The sequence below is a fragment of the Crocuta crocuta genome, unplaced genomic scaffold, assembly GCF_008692635.1.
Source record: "Crocuta crocuta isolate KB4526 unplaced genomic scaffold, BGI_CrCroc_1.0 scaffold62, whole genome shotgun sequence".
Lineage (NCBI taxonomy): Eukaryota > Metazoa > Chordata > Mammalia > Carnivora > Hyaenidae > Crocuta > Crocuta crocuta.
The window spans coordinates 7,848,238-7,874,124 of record NW_027529173.1 but is presented as its reverse complement, the minus strand read 5'-3'; the positions used below and the strand labels follow the sequence as shown (position 1 = coordinate 7,874,124).

General features: G+C 36.5%; 1 protein-coding gene across 1 annotated transcript in view; it reads right to left on the bottom strand.

Annotated features, from left to right (window-relative positions):
* Positions 1-21,662: 21,662 nt before the first annotated feature.
* DGKB (diacylglycerol kinase beta) overlaps positions 21,663-25,887 on the bottom strand; it is a 688,394-nt gene continuing 684,169 nt past the window's right edge. The window contains exon 26 of the mRNA XM_077757671.1: positions 21,663-25,397. Within this exon, the coding sequence (XP_077613797.1) occupies positions 25,290-25,397 (108 nt within the window). The 3' untranslated portion in view covers positions 21,663-25,289. The remainder of the gene's footprint in view (positions 25,398-25,887) is intronic.

The following is a 25,887-nucleotide window of genomic DNA, read 5'->3' as shown; positions in this document are numbered from 1 at the left end:
CTTCTCTACTTGGGATCTTAGTACTTTTCAAGGTAACTCATTAACCAATTGAACACATTTAAATGAATTAGTCACCACATTCTCTGTACTCCTTTAATGTGCTGTATTATCATATTTGAATAATTTTAATTTTATAAATATTGATTTCTTCTACCTGATTGAAAACCCTTTGAGAACTGCTACAGTCTCTCATGTGCTTTTGTATCTTAGTATCTAGCACATTGTGCAGCATCTATAAATGCTTTCGATATTTTTGCTGTTGTTGAATTAAGTCCAAAAGTTCCTATCTTCTCCCTTTTTAACTTCCTTGTATGGGTCTCTCTTGGTGTTGGGTAACTGATTCTAATTTCACTTCCATAGAAACATCACGTAGTCATGTCATGTGCAATTATGTCACTATCTTCTCATTTCTCTGAGGTTTAATAAATTCAGTTGTTTCTATGTTCCTGGATGGAACAGCCCATTAATCATCCGACTCTTGATTTTTGACTGAGGTCATGATATTACAGTTTTTGAATTTGGGCCCCACATCAGACTCTGCACTGACAGCATGAAGTGTGCTTGGGATTCTCTCTCTCTCTCTCTCTCTCTTCTCTCTCCCTCCCCCTCTCCCCCCTGCCCCTTTCTCCCTGTCCCTCTCCTACTCTCCTGCTCTCTCAACAAATAAACATTTAAAAATATTTAAAAATAAATAAACTCAGTTGTTTGAATGATCTCACACGGCAGCGTATTTGCATTCTTCATCACATTCTTTGTCCATCAATAGATGTGCTCCAGCTGTTGGTCTCTGAAGATGCCACGGCCATAGTAGCACTATCATGTTCAGTAAGTCATTATCTAGCACTTTGCACATGGCACTGCACCAGCCAAGGCACTAGACGTCCGGTGCCTAACTGGGACAAGTGCATGTAGTGCTTTTTATTACTCATTTCCTCCTTCCCTTATGAGTGTCCACCGATTATTTTAAGGATTTTGAGATGTAGGTAGTGATGGTGGTCAAACCTCTTTATCTACCAGCACTGTTCTATACAATTCTCACTTTTTGGCCTCTCCACTGATCTTCATAGTGCTTCAAATACAATGGTAGGGATTCTAGGAAGTTTATTTAGAACTCTTGGATATTTTATTTATGGACCAGAGACACAACTTTTTTTTTTTTTAGCTTCATGGAAATATAGTGGAATATATAACATTATTTAGGTTTCAGGTATACAATCTGTTGGTTTGATACTCTTACATAATGCAAAACAGTTACACACCATAGTGTTAGCTGCCAACTTCATCACATTGTATAATTGCTATTTCATTTTTGTGGCTGAGAACAATTAAGATTTATTCTCTTAGTAACTTTGAATTAATAGAGGACTGTTAATTATAATCATTAGTCTGTACATTAGATCCCCAGAACTCACTCATCTTAAAACTGGATGTTCATACCCTTTGACCATCAGGAGATAAAACTTCTTAAAATAGTGCCCCCTTTAAGGGTCCTTATGTATTTTTGACTTAAATTCAGCCCAGCAAATGAAGAGTTTGTCAGATGCTACTGGAACTCTTTTGAAATATTAATGAAGTAAGACTCCTTCAACTGTAACACACATAACTGACAGACTACTCTTCAGAATATGGAGAAATAATCTTTAAAAGATCCATAGAAAAGAACTAAGCATCAGACTGACTGTATGGCAATAAGGGTAAGGCTATACATTTCATAGAAAGGGAAATCTGCCCAGCAGCACACTTCCTAACTGATCAAGAAAGATCTCTCACAGCTATGTAGATATGCATTCTTATGGTAACATCTCATATTTAACTTATTTCTAGGTATTTGTGTGTAAGAATCTGATGCTAAAATTTGAGTTCCTGACACTTTGCTCAGTTGTTTCTCTACTGGTTAGTCTGTTTCTGGTTTTTATGCTTTTTTCTGCATATTTCTTTTTCTGTACATTTTCCACTTCAGCCATCAAATTTTGTTTAAATCTTTTCTCTAACCCTAAATCTGCAGTGCTAACTTCTCTATTTCCCTTCTAAACTGATGACTTCCCTAACAAAAATTTTGAAAGCATAAGCTATGTCCACATGACTGCAGTTCCTTAATACCAAAAGGTGTACGATACATTTTGGCTCTCTTCTACAAACATTCCAGCCTTTATCATTGTAGCAACTCAAGTAAAATTTGATGAATTAAATTTAAACACATGATATACATGCTATGCTCCTTTGAAATAACAAAAGGAGGCATCAGAGGGTGGTGCTGATATACACCAAAGAGATAATACTTTCCTATTGGATATGTTACACTTGGACTCTTGAATACTGTTCATCACTGGGTATTTCACAAGATTCTTTAATATAAGAATTCTTTGCCTCTACCATCACCGACGAGTCATTCTTTTCATTTGGGTTCTCCTGTTTCCCAAGGTCCAGATCACTGTTTTTCAAATTAATATTGATGGATCAGAAAACCAATTCATGACCATCAATATTTTAATCAAGTGATATGTTGGCCTGGGTACCTCTCCTCTCCCCCCGCCCCTTAAGTGGAGGTTTAGGTTAGAATTTATGTGCAAGTTGTTTATTTGTAATCTGATCTCAAATAGTAGTCAGGGACTGAGAGTAGTAAAACAGGGAAGAACAACAGACCAACCCACAGGACTGGTATTATCATCACTGTGGGCATCTAGGGCTAGATCCTTCTAGTGTAGTTCTAGAACATTATGAGTCATGTGCTTAGAAGAGAAATGAAAGAGAGGAGAAAGAAGAGAGGAGGGCTTTTTCCACTGGTTCCTAAATCCCCCTAATTGTAAAGGATTACTCCAAAAATGTGTTACCTTATAGGTTTTTTGTTTTGTTTTGTTTTTTGTTTTTTTTTTTGGTATGCTTCTCAGAATGGTTAATGGCATTTCTATCTAGTCCCAATGAGAGGTGGTTGAAAAGCACAAGAGCAGAAACCAAGAAATCCCATAGGCATATACTACCTTCTAGAATTTATAGCAAAGATTACAGCTAGTATTTGGAAGACAAAAGTTGTCCCAATGCAAGTGATAGAGAAAAGGATGATAAAAGAGGGCAATGATTAGGGCAAATTAGGAAATACTAGAATAGGTCTCATATAAAAATAGGGTTACTTGATGAACACTGTATTTCATATATTCCATGTTATTTCATGAACATTATAGTTCGTGGTCTTTACATGCACACGTGTGTGTGCTCATACTTATGTTACTGGATGACAAAATAAAATCCACTTCTTGGCTCTTCTCTCTGGTAAAAAGCTTGAAAGCCACTTGTGCCAAGTCTTCCTACTCTTGCACATAGTGCTCTACCTTAGCTTTCTTTCTAGAACCTATATAGTTTGTCCCCCACTTCCTCTGATCATTTTGTATTGAACCATAGTAATCTCAATAAACAAAATCACACCATATGGAACATTTCCTCAACATTGTTCAGCTTTCTTCTATTATTTATAACTAAGTTTTCATTGTTTGAATATCTTGAATCAGGTACAAACATTTGGACTGGAGTGTGGTTTACCCAGGAAGTTAAACAAAAGTTGTATATTGTAATCCGTTTATAGCTGAGTAGAATGGCTGCACTTTGAAATGCACTCATCAAACAAAAATCAAATAGTGTGGCAATGAATTGAATTAAAAAAAATAAACCTTTGGAGTTTGAAATCTGCTCCTGTGAATGGAATCCCATTTTAGGTATTTGTTTGACACCCAAGGAGAAAACACAAGCAAATTAATGTTTAGAGGCTTATATATGAGGCACAATCTTTAAAAAAAAAAAACAACCAAACTTCTTAGTTTTGATTATTACATGATCTTCTCAGATACATTCCTTCATGCAATGGTTTTTGACAACTGCTGGGATATTTTCTCAAGGTAAAACATTTGAGCCTAAAGGAAAACCGAGTTCAATCTTTTATTATGGCATTCTTGTTTAAAGAGTACATTAGGGTATATGAATTGACAGCTTTGCATAAATTATTCAGAATCCCCTTTATGTTTTGGTTGATGAGGAGCAAAGGCTTTTTCAGCAAGGTGTTCTTCATGGTTTTCTTCAGGGAAATGCCAGACATGTTAAGGACGTGTGCAGCATTGGACGCAAGTTTGTATTTCATGCTTAACATTTGATATTATTGGTAATGGCATCACTGTCATGCAGGCTAAGAAGGTCATTTGTGATATTTAAATTTTCAGTCTTACAAAATAAAAATAAATGTTAAATATATTTCAGGTATGACCTCATCTCTGTTTGGGGGAGAGCAGTTGATTTACTTTAAAAATCTGCAATTAGTGATTGCAGGTTTATACAAATTTAAACTATAATTTCAAGCACTCTAACTCCAATGTTAAATTGACAGAATTTCCAACATAGGATTTCAACACTCGTGCTGCCAGTGGATATTTTCTTAATACCTGAGCATCACTGGCTTTTAAATCAAGTAATACACTCTAGCTTCTCATTTTCTATTAACTGTAACAGCTCGAATGATATTGAACAGTAGCAGCCATTTCTTTGCAAGGTTTATTTCCATTCTTAAAGATTGACAGCATTACTCAGACACAGCTAAACACTAATATTCTCGCTTTTGGCGTACAGCTTCTTTATCTAGCCTATCATTAAGTCAACACACCAGGAAAAAGGACCACAAGAAGTTTTGACAATGATAAAATTTTCTCTGCTGGCAAAGTAATAATCACAAATGGACCGATGATGAAAAGGAGGAGGGGACACAAGAGGTGGGAGGGGGAAAGGGAGGAAGAGAGGCTGAAAAAAAATGAGAGGGAAGTGAGGGGGAGAAGGGAAGAGGCAAAGAAAAACACTGGGAATGGACGCAGGGAGATGGAGCCAAGTGAGGAGGAGGGAAGGGGGAAATTAATAAAGGTAATTGAAGTGTTACATATAAGTCAGTAACAAGACACCCAAATCCCCTATTTTCATTGGCTTTCATTTCTGTTCCTGTAGGCTAACAGAAATATAAAGTAACAAATGACATGGGAGTGCCTACATGGATGGCTCAGTTGGTTAAGCATTGGATGTGATTTTGGCTCAGGTAATGATCTCAAGGTGGTGATATTGAACACTACCTTTGACTTATGCTGAGCCTGCTTGAGATTCTCTCTCTCCCTCTGCCCCCACACCTTACTCATGTATCAACCCCTCCCTTTAAAAAGGTTGAAATAGCCCCAAATCACTATTTGTTTTTGTATCTTAGTGAAGAAGTTCAGACTGTGTTTAAGCCAAGAAAATCCCTTTTGCTTCATTAAGTCTCAGACAAAGTCAGGATGAACAATGTATCTAATTCATTTTCCTAATCTTAGATTAGGTGATTTACTATCCCTATATGTTAAGAAAGCATAGAAGATTTTAACTCATAGAAAACGAATAACTATCTCCTTCAAAAACTTGTGTGTACATCCTGCTTCCTCATCCATTTTGTGGCTCCAAACCCCACCTGGTCCTGCTTAGTCTTTCAAAGGCAGAGAAGCACATCTATGTCTATCTTACTATACTCTCCATTTGGGAGGGAACCTAGAGATGACAGAAAATACTGTTCAAATTCATATCATTAATTATCAATGTGCTTTATATCTGATTATGCACCAGATACTGTCCTAGCCTATTCACATTTAGCATTTTATTCCTTATAGTTTAAGAAGCATTATGATTCTCTTTATACATTTAAAAACAGACTATTATGTGTTTAATAGAATTACAATGTCACACAGCTAATAAGTGGAGGAACTGAAGTTCAAAAGAGAAATATAAGGAGGTATCTGAGAAGAAATGCTTTATTCACCTCACTCTTCTTACCTAATGCCTTGTCCTCCAGCCACATGTCCCATCAGGTAGTCTACAAAGTCCTCCCCATCTTGGTAAGGACAGCTCAAGAACTTGGCCCCACGAGGGAAAGTCTTTAAATGTTTTAATTTACTTTAAACATTTGGTCTCTATTATGATAGTCCTAATTGCAGACTTTCTCTAGATTTCCAAGGAGGAAAGCGCTTAGTTTTCTTGAGAATGAAATCTGTTGCATTATGTGCATTTACTCAGGTTGTTCTACAAACATGTAGCTTCTATTTGATACCAGTGTCAAAACATCCATGTCTGCTCAGAGAACCAGGCACAGCTAATCATCTTAAATATCTATTCAGAGCCTATGCCATGGAGAGTTAGTGTCCTATGGGATTGCCTTACTTCTGAGGCAGTTTTGAAGGTAAGAGATATTTTTACCAATGTTGTTTTTACATTTATTTCACACTCCCGATGAACTTACTTTTCCAAGTATTCTCTAAGGACAGGAGAAATTAATAGTAATGAGCTCATTTGGAAAGAAATGGGCTTGTGATCATTTTGGCTTTGTTCACTGTGTAGTAATGGCTCCTGTTCTTTTTATTTTAAGGAATTTTGCTTAGGCAAGATGCTGAGTGCAGCAAGGTGGTTTTCACTAAAATAAACTTATTGAATTTTGGTGAGCCTCTGGGACAAAAAAAGGAAAGACAATTGCCTATAAAATGTGGAATTGTTATCTTTTGGCGAAGAAGAACAGTAGGTGTGTGCAGCTCCTAAGTGATAAACATGTACATTTCTAAGTTCATTTGTACACCTGCCAAATCTCCCCAGCAGCTGTCTTCATTACAACCATCTGAGCACTAATAGAACAAGCCCAAAATTTCCCAAACATGCATCATAACTAAACTTTATAAAGGTTTTTTTATATCATCAGTTGCAAAGTTTCTGACACTATGTATAGTAAATTTTAGAGTGTAAAGTCTGTTGATATTTTTATTCCCTTTGTTTTCCATCAACATTATGTTCTCAGAAGATAGCACATTTAATAAATGCCAATGAAAAAGCTAACAGTTTCTTTCATGAAACCAGGTATCTGTTACGGCTTAGAGAGATGTTGAATACTAGGAATGTCTTATCCTAAAGTTTTAAGGAAATAATTATGTCACAGATTCTCATTTTCAGTGTACCTGATTTCTTGTTTTCTGGTTAGAGGAGTTTGGAGAACATGGAAGGGAGAAAATACTCCTGGTGTTTCCAGTGGAGATTCTTTAATGTGATGATCTTAGTCTCACAGCTGAACAGCTAAGCAGTTTGCTTATCTAATGCAAACTCTGTAAGGTAGAGGCTGGAAACATCCCCACTAATTTGGTTCTAATCCTGGATATTCTCCTTCTAACTCTGTTACTTTACCTTTGAATTTAAACACTTGAAAAGTAGGGATAGGGAATAATATCTACTGCATTCTGCTATTATTACTGTTATATAATATAACGTATGCAAAAGGCTTAGCATATTAACTGGCATATACTGTTAAAGAGAGACTATTAATCATCTCATTAGTGTGAAAGCTAAAGACCTTTTTTTATGAAGTGATTTTCAACATTTGGAAATTAGAATTTATCTGAGCATGGCTTACGAAAGGCCTGAGGGAAGGTCCTGAAAGCTGCAATGCATTCTTCAGTCATCTTTACAAGGGCCTTGGTAAGAAACCAGGCCAAGTTGCAGAGGGATTATCATAGGCAGAAAGCTCTAGTCTGTCACAGAGAATAAGGCAGATGGTACTGCGTGTGTGTGTGTGTGTGTGTGTGTGTGTGTGTGTGTGTGTGTGTGTTTGCATTTGGCTTCTGATTGGAGGGACAGGAGTACAAAAGCATGTAGTCATAGCCAAGAGAACTCCTAAGACCCACCTCCTATCTTATGGTCCTGCAGACTTAACATTTAGAAACTGATTCTGTCTGTTGTTCAATGATGTTGGTTGACACATAGGGATGAAATAGTGTGTAATTTACAGAAGATTTGTTTTTCTACAAGAAAAAGTAAAGTATGTTTCTTTTACTTGTAAAGTTGCATAATATGTTGGATTTTGAGGTTGTCTGATAGATTAGAAAATAGAAGGACTCCTAGAGCAGGCACAGTTGTTTGAAATCAGCTTTTCTCATATTGCTATGGAGTTTCATCATGTCTGTCTCTCTGAACTGAGTGTCCATGCTTAAACAGCTGGGGGAGGGTGATTAATAACCTTATAGGGTCCTTAGCAGAGAAACAGTAGAGAGATGAGAAAGAGCTCTTTAGCTTTAGTAATGACCTTATCATTAAACCAGAGAGATATGGTAGCTAAAAAGTTTATAGGTATGAACCTATAGGTTCCTATAAACTATGAAGTTTATAGGAAAAGGTGTTCAATGTATATGAGTGTAAGTCAATTAGGTAATATTAGAACATCATGATTCAGTAAATCCCATCACTTAATAACACTAACTAAAAGCTAGTTTATTGAACCCTTATTATATGCCAGCTGTTAATTTCTTACATACATCATCACAGCCCTGTAACATTAGTTTTTCCCTCACAAAAGCCCTATCATTAAATGTAATTTCCTACATTTAACAAAAGGGCAGAGTTTGTAATGGCGCTCCGTATTTACAAAAAGTACAAACCAATGTACATAAAAGAGTAAATAAGTTCTAGTTCAATTTTTTTTAAAGCTCTCGATTAATTTCCAGTCTGAAAAAATAAGAAATAAAAGAATTTCTTCTAACCGGTTTCAAATGTATAGGGCATTTAAATGATTGATAGGTTCCTCTTTCCAAGTACTACTCATTTATAATCATTTAGTAACCTCTTAAACTTGTCTGTAGTATATTTTTTTGAGAAGGATTTTAGAATTTCACAAACCCGCTCTTTAAGACACAGCAAAGTAGAAAGGCCCCAACACACCACCTGAGGTTTTGATTCCTGACCTGAAGTCTACTTTTTAACTTTGGTAAACTGAAAGCTTTTTGAACCTCAATTATCTCAATCATTAATATGAGGGTGTGGTCTAGATTTTCTGTTCTATCTTTTTACTATGAATATTATTTTAAGATCATATAAATAAAACTAACAAAACCATTTGAAATGGCTGTTTTTTGGCATAAGGGAATTGCCACACCAGAGAGCAAAATGTTTCCCACTACAGTGAAGAATATGCTGTCATTTTCACTGCGTCCTAGAGTGAAAATTTAAAATTATTTCCAAGACACTATAATAAGAAATGTTCAATTAAAATTGTAGTTTTACTCTTTCAAGGTTTGTAGTTGGGTTATGAATCTGTTGACTCAAAATACATATACATATTAAAAATACATATAAATTGAAATTCTTTCACATTTTAGAGACTGCACATTGAAAAATATGTATAAAAAATCCTTTCCAAATCAATGCACATTGGGTTTTCATATTCGGTTTTCTTTTGGTTATATTAAAAATAGATTGTCCTCTATGAATTGCATATACCAAGAATATTACATTGTCATTACTAAGAATATACATAAGAAGTCTTGTATAATCAATCATACTGGATATTTACTTTATTCCGCTATGGTTTGCCAGAAGAAAGCTCACAACAGCATTTTAGGAACACTGTTGTTTATTAGAGGCCAAGTGGAATGGTTTTAGATTTTGATTATAGGAGAGAAACATTAACAAAATAAACGTGATGTGGAGCTTGTAGCACTTAACGGCATAGTTCCCTCTGAACTCTCAATTATTTATGGCACAGAAGGAGACACTTGGTAAATAACAGGAAAAGCATAGAAATCAAATACAGATTGCAGCATTTGCTCACTTTAACACTTGGGTTACCAAAACCCAAGACCGGTGATTTATTTACTCTGAATTACTTCCTAAAGAATAGCTACATTTCTAAAGGAAAAAATAAATTAGACCATTAGCAAATGACTAAAAACTTCACAAATAATCCTTCTGATTGGATGTTAAAACCAACTTTATACAGCTGCCAGGAATCTGGAACTGTTTTTTTAGACCTGCTGAACATTTGATAAATAGGCAATCTTATTTCAGTATAAATTAATGATGACATGTTTCTATGAAATGTGATATATCACCACTAAGGCAGTAAATAAACAACTACAGTAAAGTTGGATATCTAGAGATGTGTGTGTGTGTGTACGTGTGCACAAATATGTGTTTATGTGCATTCCAATGTGTGCATGTATATGTGTTTATGTATGTATTTATGTATATATGTAAAAAAAATAAGTGAAAAATCTACTAAAAAACAAAACAAAAAACCTTGAAAACCAAATATCAGTTTTGCAAACTATGGTCAATTAGAGCATCTATTCCAAACTAAGTTAGAGTTATAGAAAAAGTGAACTCTTTATCTTTCATTTGATGCATTACAATCTTCTCTAGGATATGAAAATAATTACCTATACTTTTTCAGCGTTTTGTTTTAATACTTCTCAAGAATTTCCCTCGCTTTAAATTGCTTCTACTTGTGGATTTCACTTCAGACTCATGGACTTGTATCCCAGCTCTCTGACTGGCCTCTTTTTCACAGGAAGAAATGATCACAGAGCTTGCTTCCTTCTACTGAATTCAGTAATAAAATCCTTCATTGGCATCTACTTCTGATGACATCTGGTTTATTTGCTATTTAACACATTTACTTTTTTATAAAGGTTGAAGTTGAAATGCTTTTTTCCTGGAATTTCCCTCAAAATTTCACCACACATACCTTTTTAAAAATTCAGTATTTATATTGTTCAAGTTTCTGGCGTACTCCCACTAAATATAAATACCAAATCATTCATTTCAATTTCCAAGTCGTAGAGTCCAAGTAACCGTGAGCCCTGGTCCAGCTTTCACTTCTTTCCTCATTCATCATTGCACATTTATTCTGTTCCTTTTCTTCTAATTTTCATTTTCTCAGAATTTTGGACTCAAGTCAGGTTGACCATAAACCCCGTGAGTTTTCTGCCACCCAAGTCTGTTATCCAAAGGAAGCATTTTGTCCAAACTAAACCCCTAAAGGTTAAAGATTGGTTATGTCTTCCCTACAATCACGGATTACATCAATTTCTTAATCATTGAGACCACGAAATCTGTTTTAGTGGCAAATGTTAAACATTTTTGGTAGAAGGCAATCATTTATAGTTTTCAAGGGGACCCTGAAGAAAGATGAAAAACATTGAAGGAAGATAATTTTACTGAATTTCCAATTTTGACTAAGGCTAGACCACTATACACATACAGGTATTAAAAGGTGCTTGACCTGGCAGGATGTATATATGCATCTATGTGTCCATATTTTTATTCTCCAGCAGAAGCACAGCTTAGTAGGCACAAATTCTGGAAGGTGAATGGGAAGAGCTGATGAGGGCAGAAAACTTGCAAAAGTGTTTGACAGATAGAACGTTTGGTGACTTCACCGTGATTTATTTCTTGAGGTTCTTGCTTTTTCTCACTTATCACAGGAAAGAAGATGGAGACAACAGATCTAACTCTAAGAGATTAAACAGAGATTTGAAGGTAAAGAAACCAGAGTAGAACAGGATGTTTTCACAAAGATCTACCAGCAAGGAAAGGAAATCTGACACCTAAAATAAAGTATCTGTGAGGATAGGGAAGTCTAAGCTGGTGTTTAGGCTTAAGACAAAGGTCTAAACAATAGCGAAGGAGAGCTGGCAGGAACACAACTGTAACTTGAAGGAAAAAGCCCATCCCAACAGACCAAGTACAGCATGGCATGACATTTTTGGGGAGAAAAGGCCAAGCTTATGAGCAAAGCAAGAGATATCTAACTTTAGAAGCGATGCTTGAGTGTCGTCATTCCAACAGCACTCTCAAGAATCTGCAACAGCAATCATTTTGTCACCTAGTGGCTCCAACAAATACCCGCCTTGGCCTCTCTCTGAACCCTCCCCTAACGTTCCCCAACTTTGCATCCCTCAGGGTCCTGATGATTCCTTTTACAAAAGCAGCTATGAATTGGTTTCTGTGCTACCAGGAAAGGTGAGTACATGAGCCATAAATCGTAAAAATACAATGTGACTATACTTGGATCCTGAGATGAGGAGAAGATGAAAAATTAAACACATGCCCACTGCCTTCTTTGCCAGAATACGATTCCTAATCCACTGAAGGCACACTAGCAAGTGGTCCAGACACATGAGCAGAAGTCAAGTCGAGAGTGAGCGTGCAAGTCTGAGCAATGGCATAACAGAGAATAGGCTTCCCTGTCATTTGCATGCAAAAACCAAAGGTGGAAGACAAGCCTTATGGAGGACTTCTGACATTAATGTAATATCCATGTTATGTTGGTGGAGCATAGCTAAAGTCAGTCAATATATTCCAAAATATTTGAGGTATTCACTCTTCAGTGTTGAGTTAAATAACTTTTACTGATAAAAATACTTCAAATCAGTTTTCAAAGAGTTTTTTTTTTATTAAAATAAAGACAAGTATGTTCTTCTTTATCTAAAGTCCAATGGTGTTACAACTGCAGTCTTATTTTTTTCAGGCCGTTGTGGCTAGATCGCGTTATACCTCACTCTAATGTTTCTAAATCAAGGTTGGGAGACCAAAAAACAATGTTGAAGGAATCTGGGAGCATAAGCTTTTAAAATAACAAATAATAACTCTACCAATTTAAGTATAGGCATGATTAAGTTTGGTTATTTTTATTTTTAGTTATATCAATTATAATTTTCAATCACCTATGTGATTTGGGTTTTGTAGGTCATCCAAGACCTCTATTAAAATTCTGAAAAAGAAAAAAACTTGCCAACTCCTATTAACCCCACTCCTCTATCATCCCTATTAGCATCAGGCATTGTTTATTCAGTAGAGGGAAAGCCACTCTAATATTTGCCTACTGAAACATAATTATGCAAATGCCTCTAAAATTAAATAGTGTTCTCTAGTACCAAATATTTTGGAAATAACTATCCTACGTACACGTTTATTATTTTTTTTATTTTGGATAAATCAGATTGGACAACAGTTCTTTTACTTTAAAAGTATTACAGAATTTTTGTTTTGGCCAATTTGAACTATTTATGGAGATCAGAGTAGTTCTGGAATACGTGGGTGTTCTATTCCTAGTTAACTGAGAGAATGTGTCCAAAGAACTTAAGCTATGCAGGCATAAGTTTTTCAAAAATGAGAGGTTCTTATAGCTCCAAATATTTTTTGATTCTAAACTGTACAAAATGTTACCGGAACTCATTTAAGGAAATTAAAAATAGGACAGAAAATACTTCTGTGCTGATAGGGATACCAGAGAATGAGGACCATATTCAAATATATGAAATATCCATTCCCAAGACACAAAAACAACTGAACTTAACAATTAAAATAAGAGCATATATTAATTTTTTTTCAAATAAAAAAAGTCAAATTACAAAACAGCTCTAAAATAAATGGAAATTCTGGTAATTTTAAAATAATTACAAATACAAGATCAGAGGCCATTACAGTTTTCAAAAGAAACATCAACAGACCAGAAACCAATGGACGACTGAGTTCTAGGAAGGAGAGCTAGGAAGGCATTTTGTGTACCTGCTTTCCCTTCTCTAAGCTTGACAGGCATTTTCAGTGTAAGAACATTTATAGACTAGGAGAGTAACTCAAAACAATTCCTGGAACAATGAAGATCTCAGAATCTGTTCTTAAATTTACAAGTTTTCATGTTCTCAAAGTTAATATTGTGTGTTTGGCAGCAAATATACAAGTTATCTGAAACCAAAGAATCATTTAGAAACTTAATGTATGTACTTATTAAGTAATAAAACATTTTTACCTAAGGGTCATCACTTATCTTTCAGTTGCCTGAACAAAAGGAACCTATATTTTGCCTGTGGGTTTTCTTTTTTTCTCCTGAAGTTTATTTGAGAGAGAGAAAGAGAGAACACAAGCCTACTCACAGAAGGAACAAAGAAAAAAGAAGCTAGGGAGAAAGAAAGTGTGACCACAAACACAGAAGGAACAGAGAGACAGAGAATCCTAAGCAGGCTCTGCACTGTCAGCATATAGGCCAATGAGGGGCTCAAACTCACAAACCCCAAGCTAAATCATGACCCAAGCTAAAATCAAGTGTTGGATGCTCAACAGACTGAGTCACCTAGGCACCCTTGCCTTGCTGTTTTCTCAAATAAAAATGAAACGAAATATACAGCAGCAACAATAGAATGAGCATTGTCCACTCCTTTACATTCCTTTTAATATAAATTTTAATATCTTGAAATTAATATAGGCTAAACATAACTCAACTATTCTTCAATTAAATTTGCTTTGCCAAATTATGTTCATGTGGGTCAATAAAGGAGACAGATCTTTTCCCAAAAGATGTCTAAAAGGTAGAATACACATATTGAGAAGAAAAAAAAATCTATGATAAAACAACTTTAAAAGACATACCAGATATTTAGAGTACATATGTTAAGGTAATCTAAAATATGACAAGCCAAAACCCAACTTATTCTTCACAGAAGTGAAAATAGAGTTCATAGCATGTAGTTACTAGAGAGCACAGAAAAGTTACAAGCATGTATAAATATTTTGAAAATATTATTTAGCCCATCTGCAGATCTTTATAGATGCTAAGTGCTTCAAACTACTATTTTATCCATTATTTTGTACACCAACTCCATTATAAGTAACAATTTGTTTAATGACTGGATGTGGTGAAACAAGCTTTGAATGCATCGAGTTCTCTACTAAACAATGAGATACTCAAAGCCATGTATTTTTCTAAGATTGGAAGCATATTAGAGGATAAAGGAATTATGAAGGCAGAGGCCTTGGAAATCCTTGGTGAGTTCGGAGTTGTGCAGAAAGTCTTCTAGGTCAGCTATCATTCAGTACCTTTCTCTATCAATTTGGTAGTGAAGATCCATATATCACTACCACATGCTTAACTCAACTCTGAACTGCCATTTTGCTAAGATAGTGGTGTTAAGCGGATTTCTGTTATTCTTGTCCTTTCTTCCCTCACTCAAAATAGCTTATTTTAATGTAGGGCAGCAAAGACACAATTTCATTTAACAATTTTGAAGCAAGTCACACCCATTGGAATAATTCACCTTATTCAGTATATATTGTAATAATTTTTCAGTATGTATTGAGTCTATTAATAAAAGTTCTGTTTTAGGAAAAAAATTACTTCAGTGATGGTGTCAGGTCAAAGTAGAACAAACTAGAAGCAGATAGGTCAGGTAGGTAATTACTGACAAAGTTCCAATGAGAGATAAAGACCAAAAAGTGGACGACAGCAGTATGGGATGGAAGTAGAGGGTAAAAGAAAATTAATGAAATAAATTGAATACAAAAGACTTGGTAACAGATTAGCTAAGAAAGAATGGATTGTGCTTCCATTATGTGAAAAACAAGTAACAGGGAGCAGGATGTCATGGAAAAATGTGGATGGGTCATTTGTCAAGCACATTGCATTTGTGATGCCTGGAACATCCAGGGAGAGGTGCCAGGACGCAGTTAGATGCAGGTCTGCAGTTTAGAAATGAGGTCTAGACTGTGGTCAAGATCTGAGTGGGAGGCAGGCCTTTCCTCAAAGCATCTTCCAGAGTTCTGATTGCAGGAGCCATGATGCTTGGGGGACTATTTTAAGTCATCAATTGCACATCTGCTGTTGCAGTTTCCCATTTGTTTCATCTTAAACATGTATATGGATTTGTGGTGGTTTTTGCATTAAGTTTATCCACCCCCCCAATCCTTTGTCAAATATAGGCCCAAGAAAATAGTCCCACAGATTGTTACCTACCCTATCTTAAGGGGCACGTAGGCAGTGAATGTTGAGGACTCTGTATAGAGTCAAGCCTGAAACCAATTCCTAGTTTTTAGCTGATAATGAAGAGATTATCCTCGGTTCCAATAATAAAAAATAGCAACATCATAATATATAAATAAATCACCTACCCCAAGGACTTGTTATGCTTTTCCTTTATGTGTGAAGTAATCAAAGTCCTGATTTAAATAACAATTGATTAGGGAAACTAAGTAGACCAAGTGGAGAGCAAAGAAAGAAAATTCCAAACTTACTAATAATATGAAAGGGACTGCTGCTCTAAAAGTACTTGTTTTCAAGCCTCCCAACTATAGTATAGCCTCATGAAAATTTTTTATTATAACTCCTAGATATTGCCACTTTGAATGGTTTACAGAGATGGTTTAATGGTCATTATAAGCCAGTATATAATCCATATGAAGACAATGAACTTCGTTTTATCCATGGATGTTTCCTAAACTCCTAAGCATTTAATTAAAATAGTCAATTTGTTAAAGGAATCAACAGGAGACACCCAGTATTTCTGTCTCAGGGTCTTGGCATATTTAAGCTCACTCTGAACAATCCAAATCAACAAGGTATCAGGTCCAGAATGCAGTCACGTAAGCGAAGGACCATTTCACTGAAATGAGACCTCAACTTTCAGCTCTCTCAGAAACGGAATCTTAGTCAGCCATCACCTGATCAGTACTGGTGAGGAATCTGACTGATAGACCTCTGCCATTCTCTAAAGTGAAATAGCTTTGCAATAACCAACCTGCTTTTTTTGCCTCATATATTTTCTTTGTTCCCACTCTGTTCTGCCTATAAATATCTTTTCACCCTCCTTTATATCTGCTAAATTGGATGTGGCTTAATTCTAATCAATTTTTGCTCAAATAAACTCTTAAATTTTTAAGGAGCCCCAGGTTTGTCTTCCATAACCTCTTGGTCTTCTTAGGCACTTGATATGCAACCTTTTCTTTAACCTGTGACACAGGTCTCTTTGAAAGAGCAACAGACAGGTGGTGCACCAATAGTCTTTGGGTTCAAACAAGACTCCCTCAAAAGTAGGGCCGGAGACAAGGGTTTGGCTGTTGGTGGTTCATTTGGAAGATAATGCCAGGAGGCACAAGTGACGACACAGATGCAAGAAAAGTCAGTATCAGCCCACAAGTCAACAAGTCATTAACAGCTAGGCTCTTACAGCTCAGTCTCCCTAGGAAGCCTCTAAAAATCTCAGTGGACCACTCCTCTGAACTGTCAAACCTGCAGGACCAAGGGAGAATGGGACTTTAATCAGTGAACTCCCATCCCCAATCAGTTGAGGGCTGAGCGGGTAGATACTATTCTCCTCCATCTCAGGATGCAGCCTAGGCACACCCTAGCATGTTTGCTTCTTCCCAAGAGTTTTCTCAGGTAGGGAAGTGTTCTTGGTGCAGCAAACTTTCATTGGCTCCAGATAAACACAAGGTAGGATCTGGAGTGATATGGCTTTCTTACCACCAACTAGGTTACAGAACTGCAAATCATCAGTTTTTAAAGTTTTGCACGAGCAGTAACAATTACTCCTACCTAGCAACTGCCAATGACACTTGCTAAAGCATGACAACAAAGACTTTATTCAAGAAGGGGAGGGGCAGTTATCATACCAGGCATAGTGATCAGTGAAATGGAATTTTACAGTAGCAGAGAGATTGTTTCAACTCCGAACACAGCATGGGCAAGTGGGAATTTATAGCTAAGGTCAGGGAAGGGGGTCAGAGAATAGAAAATTACTAAGAGAAACATCAAGGTCAAGGGTAACCTGGGGATGATGGAAGCTGAAGCAGTCTGATTAGCTAGTTACCAACGGTGATCAGTTATAGAGGATGGGGATTCCCGTTGAATTAACTTAGCATTCCTGCTTATATTGGATAATGCAGAGACAAAGAAGTCCAAAAGGTGAAGCCTAGATGAAACAGAGTTCAGGGGAGCCTGGTAGGGTGAAGTCAAGGGCAGAATCTTTGTGATTCAACAGGACTGAAAATACCACTGAATTGATTAATTTTTCCCTCATGTGTGGATGGCCATAGAGTCTCTAATGATACATTAAACCCACTCACAATAGAAGGCTGTAGAATAGGAAAAGGACTCGAGTTCAATGTCTTAAGTTAAAGCCATGCTAAGTTTAAAAAAAATTTTTTTTAATAGTTTATTTATTTTTGAGACAGAGAGAGACAGAGCATGAGTGGGGGAAGGGCAGAGAAAGAGATGGAGACACAGAATCCCAAACAGGCTCTAGGCTCTGAGCTGTCAGCACAGAGCCTGAAGCGGGGCTCAAACCCGCAAACCATGAGACCTGACCTGGGCCAAAGTCAGACGCTTAACTGACTGAGCCACCCAGAGGCCCCAAGCCATGCTGTTTTCATGTGGCTGGCGACCAGTCTAGGACTAGGAAATTTGAATCTATGAACAAGAGAAGAACCAGAAAATCTTTCACACTGTCAAGTGTTTGCAGAGTACTTTAATTTTCCCCTCCAAACACCTAGTAATTTACACACAGGCCAGTTGAAACTCATTAGCATTTGCCAAGCACACTCCTCTTCAAAAGCTTCAAACAGGGATAGCAATCCAAATACAAAAGTAGGGCTCTGACCCAGCAGGTAGGGGCAGCTTCATTAGCTGACTCTGTTTGGCTACTGCTCCAGCTGAAGCTGAACTTGGGAAATGAATGTGCAGGAAAATGTGGGGCAGACATACATAAATAATTTAACTTGAGATGAGTACTCTAAACCTCTCATTCACAGTCACCTTTTATTATTTTCTTATTCCTACAGACTAAAGTAGCAAGTGTCTTAGGTGTCCTAAGAAAGGTAAAAAGGATTAATATAATGCAAACTCCCCAGTAACTAAAACCAGGATTAAACATAGCATCTGAAAAAATGCCTTATTGTTTTCTTCACCGAAATAAATCTCATCACAACAGAGGCTTTATATTTTCTCTTTTGCCTTATTAGAGTGCTATCAATCAAAAACTAATGAACTAGGAAATAAAATCTCCTTTTACCCTGCATCAATTTATCTACGTAGGGTCAAAGGTGAGACATGTGTACTTGATTCTAGCAATTCAAAAGCATTTAAGTGAGGATTAAACAATTCAAATGCATTAAAGATTAAGCAACAGCACTTTTATTGTATTTTAAAAGGCATCAATGTTTGAGCAACAGCTCTGAACATGGATAGTCTACCTTCCTACCTCCCTATATTAGTTTCTCATTGCTACTGTAACAAATTACCACTAACTGAGTGGCTTAAAAAACACAAATTGATCATCTTAGTACCGCAGCTCAAAAGTCCAAAACGGGTCTCACTAGGGTAAAATTAAAGCTTTTTGTTCCTTCTGGAGGCTCTTTTTCTTACCTTCTGCAGCATCTAGGGGCCTCTGCGTTCTGTGGCTTGTAGTTTCTCTTCCGCCATCTTTAAAGGAGCCAGTTTGAACCTCTCTCTGACTCTGACCTCTTCCCCCTCTCTCCGCCACTTTAAAGGACGCTTGAGATTACACTGAGCATGCCTGGATGATCAGGCTACTCTCTATCTGAAAGTCAGCTAATTACCATCCTTAATTCTAACTGTAACCTTAATTCCCTCTTGTTATGTACAGGACATATTCAAAGGTTCTAACTATCAGGATGTAGACATCTTTTGGGGACCATTATCCTGGATTCTATCTCCCCAGCATTCCTTGGAGAATAGAACACAGCTGTGCACTGCTCCCAGCCTCACCAGGCATGCAGACCCAGCACTGGCCCAATGGTAACCACCTGTGAGTGGAAAGCATGCCAAATTGGCTACTGAATTAACTAAAAAGTTGGAAATGTTTTACTATTTCATATGGGACAAGATGTGAGAAGGACATAAGAAAGAAATGTAAGTTTATCCAGCCAAAGTTTATAAGGGATAATACAAGAAACTGTAAAAAATAAAGTCATATTTTTATTTTTATTTATTTTTATTTCTTTTAAAGTCATATTTTTAAAAGTCTTTTTAAGTTTATTTTTTATTTGGAGAGATGGGGTGGGGGGCAGAGACAGTGGAAGAGGGGCAGAGAGAGACTCCCAAGCAGGCTCTGCACTGATGCAGAGCTGAACTCACAAACAGAACCACCAGATCATGACCCGAGTCGAAATCAAGACTCAGATGCTTAAACGACTGATCCATGCAGGCACCCCCAAAAGTCTTATTTTTATGATTTGTTGAATATCAATTTTTATAATTTATTCTGAAAGAAGTAATACATACTTTTTGGGAACTTGGTAGGTTCGGTAGCGGTCTCTTATATATTTATTAAAAAAATATTGGATATCTAACACGGGATGGCCCCAGGGAAATAGTGACTAGACTGCAGGGCTGGCTTTCAAATGACTCACCAGTTTAATGAAAGAATCAGACAAGTAACCATTTAAAATACAGAGTAAAAACCTTTAGGGGCACCTGGGTGGCTCTGTCGGTTAAGCGTTTGACTTTGGCTCAGGTCATGATCTCATGGTCTGTGAGTTTGAGCACTAGGTTGGGTTCTTTGCTGACAGCTCAGAGCTTGGAGCCTGCTTCAGATTCTGTGTCTCCCTCTCTCTCTGCCCCTTGACCGCTCAAGCTCTGTATTTTTCTCTCTCTTTCAGAAAGTGAATAAACATTACATAAACAAAACCGAAAAACTTTACCACAGGCATCAGAGTCTTAAAAGAGCACAACAGAGAATCACCAAAATCACTCTAATGCTTCTAGACAAGAGTGAGTCTTGTGAACCACAAGTGAACAAGCCTCTGAGCAAGTGAATGCGCCAGTGAGCATAATGCCAAAGTGCACAGTCAAGATAACACAGCAGTGAAATGTAGGTAGAACCGTGTGTCTAGAGCTAAGTGTGCACGTGGGGTTAAGAGGAAAGTGGATATAGGAATGGTTGATAAGATCCAGCTTATGAAAGCCCTTGTTTGCCTGAGAATTTTGTACCTTTATCATGTAAAATATGGAGTATCATCAACTTCTAGAAAACTAGAATTGGTATTACAGAGGAAGGATGGAAGTGGGGACAAAGAGAAATCTACTGCTGCCGCCAATGCTTTGAGGATTGCATTTCCATTGCAGCCAGAAAATAGGATCTGCCCATTTGCTAACAGAAAATTATTTAAAAAATTATCTCTACTTAATTCTCACAACAACTCTGAGATAGATTCTATGTTTATCCCTATTGGAGAGATGAGAAAATTGAGGCTTACAGAGATCAACTTTCCCCTGAGCTATAGTTTATAAAATGTGCAGCTAAATTACAGTTCACACTTCTGTCTTCAGAACCTTCTTACAGCTTCCAGAAGCAGATTCACCTTCAAGTTACCTCCTAGTTATCTTACTGGCATCGGCCCATTCCAAAACAGAAAGGAGCAGCCTGGCCAATCACATAGCAGAGTCCCAGAGTGCTGTCCCAGATCTAGCATCCACTGCTTCTACCAGGACACCAGAGAACACCCTGGGTAGCCAATCTTGACCTCAGTAGAAGGAACCCAAAGAATTACAGCATTTTACTGCTTCAACCCCTTTGCAAAATATCCTACCTAGTCAAAGCCCATGAGAGATCTGCTGACGTCTTTTACACAAAATGAAATTAGATGGTTTCCTCCAGAAAATTCAGTGTAAACCCTCACAGAACCCCTGACTTAATCTTTTAGTCCAGAAGGCTCTATCATCCAGTCTGTTGGTGTTCATGGGATCTCTGAAATTGCTGGATTTATATTCATAGTGGCAGCTTTGGGCCAAAGCAGCACAAACTAGAATGGTACAGTTCTTAATGACATAGAATTCAGTTGCCAAATGCCCAGACTCCTTCCTCCCTGACAAAAGACAGGGTGGCTGGCCTGGTAGTCACCGGTGGACATTCAGTGGGACAGACGGACGGCAAATGCTTTGCAAATTCATGTACAGACAAAATCTGGCCAAAATGGCAGGAAGGAGTGACACTTAACTGGGTGGTTAACACTTTTATCTCAAAAAAGAGGTTACTGTACATAACACTTTCTGAAAAATAATTAAGACACTGTAATTAAACGACTTCTATGTTTTTAATGCAATAAGGATGTACAGAATCCTTGAGTTGCGAGTGTATTCAAACTTTATTTAAACAGAATGCAATTCAGTCGGGAGACTTAAGGGGCAATGTCTGCCTGTCACAAAACAAAAGCTCTTTTGCGGGTTTTTCTTGTTTATTTATTTATTTAAATTTTACATCCTCAACATATATTACAAGGGCTTCATCGTTTAGTTTAGAATATACATACTGTATCTGAATAATCGTTTGGGGGTTATATGTGCCATGAAAGGTACATTTTCCTTTTTATAATCAATAAACAACAAACTGACACAAAAAGGTATGGAACCATTTAAAAGTTTTGTCTCATTCAAGTAGAATACAGCCTGGGATTCAAAACAGATTCTTCCTTGAAAATTGCAATTATTTCCCATCCCCATAAAAAAGAAAAAAAAGAAAATGTGGAAACATATAGGCGATTCATTAGTTCTTAATCAAATGTACATTTCTACCTGCAGTAGACTACACTAAACATCTGAGCCTTCTGCTTTGTTATGGCTATAATCACATAAATCGTCTAAACATAAAAAACTGTTTTAAAAGTTCATTTTCTTTACTTTCTACAAGTTATCATCTTCATCCACAATAAACTGACCAGCACTTTCTCATTGAGTACACATGGTATACAGATGCATGTGGAAAAAATACATTTATGTCCTTTAAAATTTCTGGGTCCATATAGACATCTCCATTCCTACGGGAAGCATGGATATCTAGGTTTCTTCGGGAATGTCTGTTTATCACCTCGGTGTACAGCACTGTTTAGCAAAATGTCTATCTCTTTTCTCCTGTTCCTCTGATCCTTGACAGCCCAATATTAATTTTTACTTAAGAGTTTCATCTACTTAAAACTACTAGATACTACTAGATCTCTTCTATTAAAAAGAGGTTGACTCAACCACTCAGGCACTCACCCATACGCATAGAAGAACAAATTCTATCTTGAAAAGCTAAGATTCATTATTCAGTATTTTAATAAACCATAGAACTTTCAGTTTAGAATTTTCCTGAAAATATATATTCTTCACCTGAAGCGGTCATAAAAATGGAAAGACTATCTTCTCTGATTTCAAAACGATCAAAGTAGGTCTTTTAAAACTACTTTCCAAACCCCCGGAGTAGTGTACTCGGAGGGCAAGCACATCAGGATCTTTCAAAAATGAGTCGAAGACAGTAACATTTGATTCCTGCTTGAACATGTATTATTTGTACCAATGGATCCTAACTGAAAATACAACTACTATTAGCACTAATGAGAGTTACATAGCTACCCCGGAAGTAAAGCTGCATCCCCTTCCTACAACTCTGGGAGTCTGACAGGCAGGCTGTTTGAACTGTCTGGTGCCCCCATCTCCTCAGCAGCTCGCCACCACACAGATGGTTAAGAAGGATTCACAGACTGTTGCTGCCTTCAAACTACATACTATAAAAGGTAGCCAAGACACAACTGTATGTGTACTGCACATAAAATCACGTGTGGATTCAGAATATGTTTTGATACAAAGCCTGCCTGCCTATTGTACAAAACTTTGTCAATGTATTTAAAAAATATTTATTACCTGTAACTATAGATACACAAAATCAATGTGTGTTATGTAACATCATGTTGGTAATGCATGTGTTACTGTTTTGAGAGATTTCTTTTGCTCCAGATTACGCTCTGCCAAATAACTTTTTTTTTTTATTATTATACTAGGGCAAGTGATTGCTGTGCTACATTTGCAATTGTAATGATCATTTTCCTGGGAATGCTAAATTATGTCTTAATTTTATTCAAAAGCTTTTATTTTCAAAGCAATTAAACTTATTGTTGATTGATATTTACCATCTAATGTTCCTGGAACACTAAAATAATATGCTTTATACATAATCTTCCATTATAGTACACTGCTTGAGAGTAGCTATTTCATATAACGGCATTCAGTTGAGTTTTCAAACCGAAGAACAAAAATTATAGCAATTTCACTTGAAATCCATAAATCCATGCACAGGATTGTGTTCAACAGAATCACTAAATGCTGTTTGTTATTCAAAGATGAATGAATCAATAGAAGAACAGAACTGATAAATCATTAGTACTTTAATGCAGAGTGGAGAGAAAAACTAATAAATCATGCATTTCAAGCACTTGTTTTCCTCATGGCATGTTTAAAAACAGAAAACATGCAATGATGGGATGCAGGTCAATATGAATGAACAATATCCAAACTGCTCAGAAAAGCATTTCATTTTATAGCATAGATTTCATGAAACAGCAAGAAAAGAACTATGCCGAAATTTCTTTAAACAGAGACTCTAGCCATCCCATGAACACTGTAAACAATGATCTGGGTCATTATTTCCAAATAAACATTTGAAATGTCATAGAGATGGGGTGGTGTAGGCTGATGGAAGAAGGCTAACTGCATGCATGATTTGCTTCAATGAGCTTAATAGCATTGCAGGTATCAGTTTATTCCAGAGCAAAACTGATACGATCATTTACTTTCTCAGGTGTACTTAACTGATCCATTAAAAATTACAGATACCTATATTTATAAATGACCAAAAAAGCAAGATCAGCAATTGAGCTTTGATTGTGTTGTGTGGCCCAGTGTCTATGTAAGGTGAGAATTTTAATTATAATTAATGGGTAATTCACTCTCTTCCAGAGTTTAAGTCATCAAAAAATTAATCATAAGAACCATAAATTTTCTCCACAAGGCCAATTAATTATGTATTAATCCATTTCTCTCAAGCATCTTTTTCTGAATCTTTGGTGGGAAATAGTATATATATTAGGCACATAGTTTAAAACATCTATTTGGTTACTGGTGTGGTTATGAATTTTCTTCTAGATTCACATGCAGAAAAGAAGAAGGCTTGTCCTATTATCACACTTTACTTCCAAGTAACTTATTTCTGTTTTCACTTATTTTTGGAATTGAAAGCAAAATGAAACAAAATAAAAATAACTTTCTATTTTTTTTTTAGCACTAGGAAACTTTATATACCTGATATTTTAAATTCTACTCAGAAGCATTAAGATGTTGAAGAAAAACTATTTAGGTACAGCAAGGTTATCATAGACAACTATTTAATAAAATCTTCCAATTAAAAGTTTCTTTTCAAGTCATGGTTCAAAGATCATTGATGCACTGATTCTAAAAGGGAAAAATACAGCAATCTGCAGTTATGATCATTGTAGCATTACTGATTAGTGCTTATCAATAATTGGAATCACACGGAGAATCACATTTCCCATGATATTTCCTTTTATGTTTCACAGATTTCTCTCACAGGTTAGTAAATGGAAATTGGGGGAGGGGTGGACGGGAGACATAAAAATCTATGGGAATGCATGCAACAAAAATATGCAGTATCACTTCATGTAAACTTCTGCCTTCTTCATGCAAAGATGCCTATAAAAACGTAGACAAATTTTCTAATAGCTGAATTTTACATTAGCTCGGTAACAAACACTGTTAACCAATTCCATGGTTTTGCATGAGCAAGAGAACTGAAATGGTTGAAAGATTTCCAGCATAAGTTTCCATGGCCCAATTATGCTAATTAGATCTCTAAGAATAAAATGAGACAGGTTTATTCCTTGCTTCGGTTTCTTGTTCTTTTGACGAGGGAGCAGAAGAGCCCGGTTTTTGGAGGAGGACCCATCAGCATTGGGGCTTGGTTCTTGTGTGTGATTTTTATCTAGGGAAAGAAAGAGAAAGAGAGTAATCTCCATTTTTCAGAGAGTCTCTGTTAAGGTCAATAATATTCCATGAGTTACTAGAACACCACAAGTGTAAAATGTAGATTCAGAGTTTTTATTATTTCAAAAATAATTTTAAGGCAGATAAAAATGTGCATTTAAGACAGATTCCAATGCTCAGGGTATAAACAAAAAAATAAAAATAAACTGAAATCACATTGTAAATATCATGTTACCTCCACCCTCACTTGTAGTAACTCCGCAAAACTCTTTGTTTCAGCGACAGGATTATCCAGTATCATTCAGTGACCATTTAAAGTGGGATGGGATGTACCATGACAGCATTCAGAAGCCCAGTTACAGCCCAATATCAAGATGCACAGGGTATCAAGACAAGCCTTATTTATCTTGCTAATCAGATTGTTTCTCTCTTTCAACACGAACTGCAAGGTTTAATTTCAAAACAATCATTAGGAATGAAAGTCAAAA